The sequence below is a fragment of the Bufo bufo genome, chromosome 4 (genome assembly GCF_905171765.1).
Source record: "Bufo bufo chromosome 4, aBufBuf1.1, whole genome shotgun sequence".
Lineage (NCBI taxonomy): Eukaryota > Metazoa > Chordata > Amphibia > Anura > Bufonidae > Bufo > Bufo bufo.
Window position 1 is genome coordinate 548,669,846 of NC_053392.1, and position 13,147 is coordinate 548,682,992.

General features: G+C 44.1%; 1 protein-coding gene across 1 annotated transcript in view; it reads right to left on the reverse strand.

Annotated features, from left to right (window-relative positions):
• The window catches only part of ETAA1 (ETAA1 activator of ATR kinase), a 51,268-nt gene that overhangs the window by 8,553 nt on the left and 29,568 nt on the right, over nucleotides 1-13,147 (reverse strand). The window contains exon 4 of the mRNA XM_040430068.1: nucleotides 9,842-9,948. Within this exon, the coding sequence (XP_040286002.1) occupies nucleotides 9,842-9,948 (107 nt within the window). The remainder of the gene's footprint in view (nucleotides 1-9,841; nucleotides 9,949-13,147) is intronic.

A 13,147-nucleotide genomic window follows, 5' to 3' on the forward strand; every position in this document is an offset into this window, starting at 1 on the left:
CCAGACAGTCTTACAAAAGCCGCTACTTCTGCTACTACTTTGGTAAAAACTCTGGGAGCCTAAGAAACCCCAAAGGGCAGCCCTCTGTATTGGAGATGCAGTAACTCTCCCTGGACCCAGACTGCTGTTCTTAAAAACTTTTGGGAGGAAGCATGGATTGAACCATGGTAATGCATCCTCCAGATCCAAGCTTGCCATCCAGCAATCCTGGAAGAGGAGATTTACAGTTGATTTTATCGTCTCCATACAAAATGTTTTGTAGACCAGATTTGTTTAATTTTTTTAGATTTAAAATCACTCTGAATGTTCCATTGGGTTTCTTCACCAAGAATAGAGGGGAATAAAACCCTTTTCCCCTCTCTGTTTTGGGAACCGGGCAAGCTACCTCTTTTTCCAAGCATTTCTTCTTTACGGATTTTTGGGACAAGCTATCTGGGCAAAAAAATCTGGTGGATAAGAAAGGAATTCCAGTCGGAATTCATTTTCTATCACACTTAAGATCCATTTGTTCTGAGAAATGGACCTCCAGGCTGGGAGAAACTGAGACAGTCTTCCCCCCACCTGAGATCTAGCGTCATTGTTGTTTGTCCTTTGGTCTATTGTCATGAGGCTTGAACAAAAAAAAAAAAAAGATCTTTTAGGAAATGTCTCCCTGTCTCTCCTGTCACCCTGCCTACTTCTTTAGTTTTTTAAAACTGGCCTGGGATTTACAAAAAAAGCAAGTTTTCTGAGGAATCGGGAAACCCCTCTTTTTATCTGAGGCCCTCTCTAGGATGTCAACAAGCGAGGAACCAAACAACCTAGAACCCTTACATGGAAGAGTCTAGACTTAGAACCCTGATCCCACTTCCATGATTTAAGCCAGATAGCCTGTCTAGCTTTGTTAGACATGGCAGCTGCTTTGGCAAAAAAAACAGATCACATCAGTAGAGGCGTCCGCCAGGAAGTCTGCGACTTTAGAAAAGGTAGGGAGGGAAGATAGTAATTCCTCTCTAGGTCTTTTGTCCTTAATATGCGACTCCAGCTGATCTAACCTAGCCTTAAGGACCTGGAGACTCCAGAGGCGCCAGTGGCCGGCCTAAGACTTGTTGAAGCAGACTCCCAAGCACGTCTAAGATAGACGTCTGCTTTTTTATCTAACGGATGTCCTAAGCAGCCTAAGTCATCAAATGGTACAGCCGATTTTTGGGCTATTTTAGCGACTGGGTAATCTACCGTGGGGGAACTGTTCCAGACACCCGCTACAGACTCCTCAAACGGATCATTTATTTTTACATAATTAGGAATGAAAAATTTTCTATCAGGATTTTTCCATTCTTTTCTGATAAGGGCTTCCATATTTTTATGAACGGGGAAAACTCTATGCCTTTTAGGGCTGAGACCATCAAAAACCGGGTCAGCAATAGATTTAGGTTGTTTAACATCCTCTAATTGCATGGTGGTTTTAACGGCTTTAAGTAAAGGCTCGGTATCTTCTGGTGGAAAACGAGCCCTCCCAGCTGAATCCTCCTTTGAAGAGAAGAAATCATATAATGAGGCCTGGCCGGATTCTCTATCCTCGTCCTCCATAGAAAAAACTGAATCAGAGTCCTTATTATAGGTAGATCCTGGGCGACTCCGACCGAGTGATTTAATAGAAGATTTAACTTCTGACCATACCAAGGCTTTAATATTTCTGTTTAAGCTGTGAGACTCCTCCATAACCAACGTATCTATACATGCTTGACATAGAGGTTTAATATAAGAGGCTGCTAAGGCTACTCTACATCCTCCACATTCTTTATGTTTAGTCTTTCCGGATGATTTCTTTGGTGTTCTTGCTACATATAACAATAAAGCAAAACAACAGCCAAAATTACTTAGGAGAGGATAAATCTGACCAGTAGTAGAGTCAAGCTTCCCCACTCCTCAGGACCAAATACCAGGCTGGTGGGCCTCGAGGGTCCCAGGGGGTCGGCGCATCCTGCATCACCTGGTTCCGACATGCTGGTGAAAACGGAGATCCTGCACAGCACTGTGTGCACACAAGGCTGGCTGCCTTTTCCTGCAGCCAATTTATAAAACGCGCCTCGGCCCAAAAAACGCCTAATCCAAAGCATAAGGATGCCCACACCTCTTCCGGCCCAGCGCCCGGAAAATACATCATTGAGCCGGAAGGGGCCTTCAGAACGCCAGAGAAGCGCCCGACGCCATCTTGGAAGCGGGACGCCGGGCACCCCGCTGCAACACAGCCACAGCGGCTCCCTAATGAGGCTTGGGAGGAGGCAGGAGGAAGAGCAGGCTCGAGGAAGGCGTAGGTCCCTTTACGGTGTAGCAGACCCGTACCTTTCCAGCCTCCCGAGGTAAGAACCAAGCAACGGCAGGAGCCAGAGCTCCTCAGGTACCTCCTATCCGGAGGACAGGAAACCTGAACTGAGGTGTGGTGGGGGTGTGAACCATTTTATCTCTTCAGGTTTCCTGTCCTGGATGGGAGGTCCTAGTCGCATGGGTGCTGTCATGGGTGAGGGGAAATTTAATCTCTATTTTCCTTTAATTCTTGTGGAACACCTAAAGGGTTAACAAATTTTGTAAAATCAGTTTTGAGTAACTTGAGGAGTGTAGTTTCTACAATGGGGTCATTTATGGGGGATGCCCACTATGTAAGCCCCACAAAGTGACTACAGACCTGAACTGGCCCTTAAAAAGTGGGTTTTGGAAATTTAAGAATTGCTTCTAAAATTCTAAGCCATGTAACGTCCTAAAAAAATAAAATGACATTTACAAAATTAGGCCAACATAAAGTAGACATATGGGGGATGTTAAGTAATAAATATTTTATGAGGTATCACTTTCTGTTTTAAAAGCAGTAAAATATAAATTTTGAAAATTTGCAAATTTTTCAAAATTTGGGGTAATTTGGGGATTTTTTTCATAAATAAAGGTAACATATATTGACTCAAACTTATGACTATCATGAAGTAAAATGTGTCACGAGAAAACTATCTCAGAATGGCTTGGATAAGTAAAAGCGTTCCAAAGTTATTACCACATAAAGTGACATATGTCAGATTTGCAAAAAATGGCTTGGTCAGGAAGGGGGTAAATGGCCCAGATGGGAAGTGGTTAACTTATGGTCCGTGGTCACGGGATCCATAACGCAATTTTGCAGTAACCTCAACCCGAACTTCTAAAACAGCAGTTCGCTCACCCCTAGTCATGAATGTATTTCGGTGGGATGGAACTAGGGTTGGGCGATATCAAAAATATTCCCATGATAACGATATTAAGAAATTTATCGCCATCTTCACCTCAACCACAGATAATTGGACATCCTAGCGAAAAACCCTGATAAGTGGGTTGTTCAGAGTGTGCCCATCATACGTGCACATTGTCAGGAAGGACACCATGGCATCATAAAGATGCCTTTCAGTCAAATAAAACATTGGGGGTCATTTACTAAAGACTGGCGCTTCCCATATGGGTCTTAGTCCCTACACACTACAGCCATATGACCGCAGCCCCCAGAGCGCAGTGATTGTTCTCAGCCCGAGCCTCTCTGTGCAGCAGCCCCAAGACTGTTATCCAGCGCCGGTCTCCTGGCTCTGGGGGTTTACAGCCACTAGATGACATTTCTTTGTGACCTAAAGGACCCCTGTGACTAGGGTTGTCACAATACCAAAGTAATGCAATACTCGATACTACGCAAAAGAAAAATGAACTGCCCAAACAAACTGTGCATTCCGCAATTTATGGAACGTGCGGCCCATAATAGAACAATCCTATCCTATTTTTTAGGGGAGAAGGAGACAAAAAAAAATGGAGAATCGTGTTTTTTACAATTTTTTTTCTGTTACCGGCGTTCACCACATAAGAGATCTATTTCAATACTTTAATAGTTTGGACTTTTTAGGACGTATTTTTCGCTTTATAAGACGCACTTTCCCCCCCAAAAGTGGGGGGGGGAATGGCAGTGCGTCTTATAAAGCGAACACTGCCATGTTTACTTTGGTGACGCTGATACATCGCAAGCCGCGATGTATCAGAGGGGTGGGAGGAGGGGACAGAGGCTGGCAACAGCGGTGCAGTAACACTACTGTAATACATTGGGCCCCGCTTACGGCAATTATCACATGTACAGTCTATAATCTTCAAGCAGTATCTCTGCTTTAAACTAGGGCAATCCTCTGTAGTAGTACAACTCACTATGAAAGCGGCAGGCAGAGCGGCAGCGTAACCTCGCGATTCTCACTCATTCATGCTCCTCCCACTTCATTCATGGGAAGGAAGTGGGAGGAGCGTGAATGAGTGAGCATCGCGAGGTTACGCTGCCGCCCTGCCTGCCGCTTTCATAGTGAGTTGTACTACTACAGAGGATTGCCCTAGTTTAAAGCAAAGACACTGCTTGAAGATTATAGACTTTACATATAGAAGAAAGCAGAGTGTAATGAAGCAGTTTTCATAACAGTACTCACTATGAAAGCAGCGGTCCAGCCGGCGCGTGACGTCACTCACTCGGTCATGCTCCTCCCACTTCATTAATGAAGCTGGCAGGAGCGTGACTGACTGAGTGAGTGACGTCACGTGCTGGCCGGACTGCTGCTTTTATAGTGAGTACTGTTATAGAAGAAAGCAGAGCCATTAAAAGATTTTACATATAAAATCTACTGTGTGCCCTGTGGTGTAATGGGGGTCACTATTCGCACAGGGACAATATACTGTGACACATATGATACTGTGACCAGCATAAGATCATCTTATGCTGGTCACAGTATCATATGTGTCACAGTATATTGTCCCTGTGTGAATAGTGACCCCCATTACATAAGATGCTATATATGATGCTACATCCCCCGTAGTAGTGTATCATCCACACATCCCCCTCATAACAGTGCGTCATCCACAGATCCCCCATAACAGTGCGTCATCCACAAGTCCCCCCATAACAGTGTCATCCACAGGTCCCCCCCATAACAGTGCGTCATCCACAGGTCCCCCCATAACAGTGCGTCATCCACAGGTCCCCCCATAACAGTGCGTCATCCACAGGTCCCCCCATAACAATGCGTCATCCACAGGTCCCCCCATAACAGTGCGTCATCCACAGACCACCATTAGTTCAAAACCCCTCCAAAAGCACACCTTTTGGTTCAAATTTTTTTTTTCTTATTTTCCTCCTCAAAAATCTAGGTGCGTCTTATCATCAGGTGTGTCTTGTAAAGCGAAAAATACGGTAATTTTTTTTTTATTGTTTATATATTTTTTTAGGTAAATTGGGAAAGGGGGTAATTTAAAATGTTTATGTTTTGGTGTTTGTTTGTTTTTTACTCTTTATTTAATAACTATTAGCCCCCTTATGGGGCTAGAACCTGAGATCTTTTCATCCCTTGTCCTATGCACCCTGATAGAGCTCTATTAGGGTGCATAGTATCTCACATTGTCCCTGCTGTCCTGTGGTTTGTGCACACGGCAGCAGGGAGATTACCATGGCAGCCATGGATGGCTTCAGTAGCGTCATGGCTGCCATGGTAACCGATCGGAGCCCCTGAGATTTCCCTGCTGGGGAGATGCCACTGCACCACCAATGAAGAGGGGAGGGGACCCTGCGGCCACTGCCACCAATGATTATAATACTGGGGGGCTTGGGTGCAATGCGCCACCAATGATTATAATTTATAATACTGGGGTATGGGGGGGGGGGGGCACACGGGCACACTGCGCCACCAATGAATGTAAGTAACCCCATAATACAAATATAGAATGCGGGTGCCAGCCATATCACACAGCCGGCACTTGGCCTCAATGACAGGGATCCCACCAAAACGTGCCAATTAACCTCTCAGGTGCCGCATTTGAGGGGAAAATTGCCTCGGTTCACGGGATCACCGCTTCCTGTCATTGAGACTAGGTGCTGGGTAGGTACACGGCCGGCACCCGTAGTCTATATTTGTATTGACGGTAATTCTCATTGGTGGCGCAGGGGCCACAGCCCCTCCCCATCTCCAATGTGCCGGCTGTAATGTGCGTCGGACGTTTTAGAGGCATTCAGCACTGTGAGGTGTGTCAGCCCCTATGACGTCACTAAAATACCGCGGTAATTAAGAAATGGCGATATCGCAATATCGCCGTTTCTTAATACCGTGGTATATCGTTAATACGGGTTTATTGCCCAACCCTAGATGGAACCTCTTTAACCTCCTCAGGACCGCTGTACGCAGGATTGCGTCTTTGCGGCGGCCCTGCTCTTCTGGGTGGACGCGCCGGCGCGTCCTCTCGCGAGACGCGAGATTTCCTGTGAACGCGCGCACACAGGCGCGCGCGTTCACAGGATCGGAAGGTAAGAGAGTTGATCTCCAGCCTGCCAGCGGCGATCGTTCGCTGGCAGGCGGGAGATGTGATTTTTTTAACCCCTAACAGGTATATTAGACGCTGTTTTGATAACAGCGTCTAATATACCTGCTACCTGGTCCTCTGGTGGTCCCCTTTGTTTGGATCGACCACCAGAGGACACAGGCAGCTCAGTAATATGTTGCACCAAGCACCACTACACTACACCCCCCCCCCTGTCACTTATTAACCCCTTATTCACCCTTGATCACCCCATATAGACTCCCTGATCACCCCCCTGTCATTGATTACCCCCCTGTCATTGATCACCCCCCTGTAAAGCTCCATTCAGATGTCCGCATGATTTTTACGGATCCACTGATAGATGGATCGGATCCGCAAAACGCATACGGACGTCTGAATAAAGCCTTACAGGGGCATGATCAATGACTGTGGTGATCACCCCATATAGACTCCCTGATCACCCCCCTGTCATTGATTACCCCCCTGTCATTGATCACACCCCCTGTAAAGCTCCATTCAGATGCCCGCATGATTTTTACGGATCCACTGATAGATGGATCGGATCCGCAAAACGCATACGAACATCTGAATAGAGCCTTACAGGGGCGTGATCAATGACTGTGGTGATCACCCCATATAGACTCCCTGATCACCCCCCTGTCATTGATTACCCCCCTGTAAGATCCATTCAGATGTCCGCATGATTTTTACGGATCCACTGATAGATGGATCGGATCCGCAAAACGCATACGGACGTCTGAATAAAGCCTTACAGGGGCGTGATCAATGACTGTGGTGATCACCCCATATAGACTCCCTGATCACCCCCCTGTCATTGATTACCCCCCCTGTCATTGATCACCCCCCCTGTCAGGCTGCATTCAGATGTCCGTATGATTTTTACGGATCCACGGATACATGGATCGGATCCGCAAAACACATACGGACATCTGAATGGAGCCTTATAGGGGGGTGATCAATGACAGGGGGGTGATCACCCCATATAGACTCCCTGATCACCCCCCTGTCATTGATCACCCCCCTGTCATTGATCACCCCTCTGTAAGGCTCCATTCAGACATTTTTTTTGGCCCAAGTTAGCGGAAATTATTATTTTTTTCTTACAAAGTCTCATATTCCACTAACTTGTGTCAAAAAATAAAATCTCACATGAACTCACCATACCCCTCACGGAATCCAAATGCGTAAAAATTTTTAGACATTTATATTCCAGACTTCTTCTCACGCTTTAGGGCCCCTAGAATGCCAGGGCAGTATAAATACCCCACATGTGACCCCATTTCGGAAAGATGACATTCCCAGGTATTCCGTGAGGGGCATATTGAGTCCATGAAAGATTGAAATTTTTGTCCCAAGTTAGCGGAAAGGGAGACTTTGTGAGAAAAAAATAAATAAAATCAATTTCCGCTAACTTGTGCCAAAAAAAAAAAATTTCTATGAACTCGCCATGCCCCTCATTGAATACCTTGGGGTGTCTTCTTTCCAAAATGGGGTCACATGTGGGGTATTTATACTGCCCTGGCATTCTAGGGGCCCTAAAGCGTGAGAAGAAGTCTGGGATCCAAATGTCTAAAAATGCCCTCATAAAAGGAATGTGGGCCCCTTTGCGCATCTAGGCTGCAAAAAAGTGTCACACATCTGGTATCTCCGTGCTCAGGAGAAGTTGGGGAATGTGTTTTGGGGTGTCATTTTACATATACCCATGCTGGGTGAGAGAAATATCTTGGCAAAAGACAACTTTTCCCATTTTTTTATACAAAGTTGGCATTTGACCAAGATATTTATCTCACCCAGCATGGGTATATGTAAAATGACACCCCAAAACACATTCCCCAACTTCTCCTGAATACGGCGATACCACATGTGTGGCACTTTTTTGCAGCCTAGGTGGGCAAAGGGGCCCACATTCCAAAGAGCACCTTTCGGATTTCACAGGTCATTTATCTACTTACAACACATTAGGGCCCCTGGAAAATGCCAGGGCAGTATAACTACCCCACAAGTGACCCCATTTTGGAAAGAAGACACCCCAAGGTACTCCGTGAGGGGCATGGCAAGTTCCTAGAATTTTTTATTTTTTGTCACAAGTTAGTGGAAAATGATGATTTTTTTTTTTTTCTTACAAAGTCTCATATTCCACTAACTTGTGACAAAAAATAAAAACTTCCATGAACTCACTATGCCCATCAGCGAATACCTTGGGGTGTCTTCTTTCCAAAATGGGGTCACTTGTGGGGTAGTTATACTGCCCTGGCATTCTAGGGGCCCAAATGTGTGGTAAGGAGTTTGAAATCAAATTCTGTAAAAAATGACCAGTGAAATCCGAAAGGTGCTCTTTGGAATATGGGCCCCTTTGCCCACCTAGGCTGCAAAAAAGTGTCACACATCTGGTATCTCCGTATTCAGGAGAAGTTGGGGAATGTGTTTTGGGGTGTCATTTTACATATACCCATGCTGGGTGAGAGAAATATCTTGGCAAAAGACAACTTTTCCCATTTTTTTATACAAAGTTGGCATTTGACCAAGATATTTATCCTTATCCATATTCCAAAGAGCACCTTTCGGATTTCACTGGTCATTTTTTACAGAATTTGATTTCAAACTCCTTACCACACATTTGGGCCCCTAGAATGCCAGGGCAGTATAACTACCCCACAAGTGACCCCATTTTGGAAAGAAGACACCCCAAGGTATTCGCTGATGGGCATAGTGAGTTCATGGAAGTTTTTATTTTTTGTCACAAGTTAGTGGAATATGAGACTTTGTAAGAAAAAAATAAAATAAAAAAAAAATCATTATTTTCCGCTAACTTGTGACAAAAAATAAAAAGTTCTATGAACTCACTATGCCCATCAGTGAATACCTTAGGGTGTCTACTTTCCGAAATGGGGTCATTTGTGGGGTGTTTGTACTGTCTGGCCATTGTAGAACCTCAGGAAACATGACAGGTGCTCAGAAAGTCAGAGCTGCTTCAAAAAGCGGAAATTCACATTTTTGTACCATAGTTTGTAAACGCTATAACTTTTACCCAAACATTTTTTTTTTTATCAAAGACATGTAGAACAATAAATTTAGAGCAAAATTTATATATGGATCTCGTTTTTTTTGCAAAATTTTACAACTGAAAGTGAAAAATGTCATTTTTTTGCAAAAAAATCGTTAAATTTCGATTAATAACAAAAAAAGTAAAAATGTCAGCAGCAATGAAATACCACCAAATGAAAGCTCTATTAGTGAGAAGAAAAGGAGGTAAAATTCATTTGGGTGGTAAGTTGCATGACCGAGCAATAAACGGTAAAAGTAGTGTAGGTCAGAAGTGTAAAAAGTGGCCTGGTCTTTCAGGGTGTTTAAGCTATAGGGGCTGAGGTGGTTAAAATAAGCAAAATATAAACTTATCAACAGCACAAGGCATACTTCTTAAAGGTAAACCACTATAAAGTAAATAATTAGAACAAAGAAATCTCAGTGACTTCCAACCACACACACATTGTACCTTTGAATTTTAGTTTTACTTCGGGCTACCAGCGGTGTACATGGGATAGCATCATCTCCGATCCAAATGCCAAGATATGCAGCTTCAGAGTTTGATGGCTTTTCATTCTAGAAAACAGAAATAATCGTTAGTGAAAAACAACAATTCTACCTTAAAAAAAAAAAAAAATATACAATGAATTTACATGTCCACTTATCCACATACCAAGGAAATGATATTTATTATTCTGGGAAAGTGGGAGGAGGAATGCAAATTGTTCCTTTCTGCCCCTAGTGGCCAGATATGCATTCAGAATCATTGGTGTATAGCACAGATATAGCCAAATAAGTAGTCATTTATTCCAACCTGAATACAGCTTTTAGGTATGGAAACTACGGCTGTATGGACAGGACTTCTACTTGGAACTAGGCAGCAAGGTTAGGCTGCGGATAGCTGAAAGCAACCAAGTGCTCTTTTACCTAAGCACTTTGGAACACACGTATTTCTTAAAAAGGAAGGCAGAGTGAAATTTTTGGAGAAGACCATCCCTTTATTTAGGCCAGATTTCTGCTCAATCCTACGCATACAGTGCCTTGCAAAAGTATTCAACCCCCCCCCCTTGACTTTTTTCGTTTTTTCGTGCCTCAGAACCTGGAATTAACATGGATTGTTTGAGGATTTGCATAATTTAATTTACAGAACATGTCCACAACTTTGAAGATTTTTTTTTTTTTTTTTTTACAAACAACAAATAGGACAAAATAACAGAAAAAGTCAATGTGCATAACTATTCACCCCCCTAAAGTCAATACTTTGTAGGGTCACCTTTTGCGGCAATCACAGCTCCAAGTCGCTTTGGATAAGTCTCTATGAGCTTGCCACATCTTACCACTGGGATTTTTGCCCTTTCCTCCTTGCAAAACTGCTCCAACTCCTTCAAGTTGGATGGCTTGCGCTTGTGAACAGCAATCTTTAAGTCTGACCACAGATTTTCTATTGGATTGAGATCTGGCCTCTGACTAGGCCATTCCAGCACATTTACATATTTTCCCTTAAACCACTCAAGTGTTGCTTTAGCCGTGTGTTTGGGGTCATTGTCCTGCTGGAAAGTGAACCTCCGTCCTAGCCTCAAATCACGCACAGAGTGGTACAGGTTTTGCTCAAGAATATCCCTGTATTCAGCATCATCCATCTTTCCCTCAACTCTGACCAGTTTCCCAGTCCCATCCCTAAAGCATGATGCTGCCACCACCAGGTTTCACTGTGGGGATGGTGTTCTTTGGGTGATGTGATGTGTTGGGTTTGCGCCAGACATAGCGTTTTCTTTGATGGCCGAAAAGTTCAATTTTAGTCTCATCAAACCGGAGCACCTTCCTTCATACATTTTGGGAGCCTCCCACATGCCTTTTCGCAAACTCACAACGTGCCTTATTGTTTTTAGCTGAAAGTAATGGCTTTCTTCTAGCCACTCTGCCATGAAGCCCAACTCTATGGAGCGTACGGCTTATTGTTGTCCTATGTACAGATACTCCAGTCTCTGCTGTGGAACTCTGCAGCTCCTCCAGGTTTACCTTAGGTCTCTGTGCTGCCTCTCTAATTAATGCCCTCCTTGCCCGGTCTGTGAGTTTTGATGGGCAGCTGTCTCTTGGCAGGTTTGCTGTTGTGCCATGTTCTTTCCATTTGGTTATGATAGATGTGATGGTGCTCCTGGGGATCATCAAAGATTTGGATATTTTTTTATAACCTAACCCTGACTTGTACTTCTCAACAACATTGTCCCTTACTTGTTTGGAGAGTTCCTTGGTCTTCATGGCAGTGTTTGGTTAGTGATGCCTCTTGCTTAGGTGTTGCAGCCTCTGGGTCCTTTCAAAAAAGGTGTGTACAGTGGTGGCCAAAAGTTTTGAGAATGACACAAATATTAGTTTTCACAAATTTTGCTGCTAAACTGCTTTTAGATCTTTGTTTCAGTTGTTTCTGTGATGTAGTGAAATATAATTACACGCACTTCATACGTTTCAAAGGCTTTTATCGACAATTACATGACATTTATGCAAAGAGTCAGTATTTGCAGTGTTTGCCCTTCTTTTTCAGGACCTCTGCAATTCGACTGGGCATGCTCTCAATCAACTTCTGGGCCAATTCCTGACTGATAGCAAACCCATTCTTTCATAATCACTTCTTGGAGTTTGGCAGAATTAGTGGGTCTTTGTTTGTCCACCCGCCTCTTGAGGATTGACCACAAGATCTCAATGGGATTAAGATCTGGGGAGTTTCCAGGCCATGGACCCAAAATGTCAACGTTTTGGTCCCCGAGCCACTTAGTTATCACTTTTGCCTTATGGCACGGTGCTCCATCGTGCTGGAAAATGCATTGTTCTTCACCAAACTGTTGTTGGATTGTTGGAAGAAGTTGCTGTTGGAGGGTGTTTTGGTACCATTCTTTATTCATGGCCGTGTTTTTGGGCAAAATTGTGAGTGAGCCCACTCCCTTGGATGAGAAGCAACCCCACACATGAATGGTCTCAGGATGCTTTACTGTTGGCATGACACAGGACTGATGGTAGCGCTCACCTTTTCTTCTCCGGACAAGCCTTTTTCCAGATGCCCCAAACAATCGGAAAGAGGCTTCCTCGGAGAATTTGACTTTGCCCCAGTCCTCAGCAGTCCATTCACCATACTTTCTGCAGAAGATCAATCTGTCCCTGATGTTTTTTTTGGAGAGAAGTGGCTTCTTTGCTGCCCTTCTTGACACCAGGCCATCTTCCAAAAGTCTTCGCCTCACTGTGAGTGCAGATGCGCTCTCACCTGCCTGCTGCCACTGGTGGCACTCCGATCCCGCAGCTGAATCCTCTTTAGGAAACGATCCTGGCGCTTGCTGGACTTTCTTGGACGCCCTGAAACCTTCTTAACAAGAATTGAACCTCTTTCCTTGAAGTTCTTGATGATCCTATAAATTGTTGATTGAGGTGCAATCTTAGTAGCCACAATATCCTTGCCTGTGAAGCCATTTTTATGCAACACAATGATGGCTGCACGTGTTTCTTTGCAGGTCACCATGGTTATCAATGGAGGAACAATGATTTCAAGCATCCAATCAGCCTGACATAATGATCTCCAGCCTTGTGCTCGTCAACATTCTCACCCGAGTTAACAAGACGATTACTGAAATGATCTCAGCAGGTCCTTTAATGACAGCAATGAAATGCAGTGGAAAGTTTTTTGTGGGATTAAGTTAATTTTCATGGCAAAGAAGGACTATGCAATTCATCTGATCACTCTTCATAACATTCTGGAGTATATGCAAATTGCTATTATAAAAACTTAAGC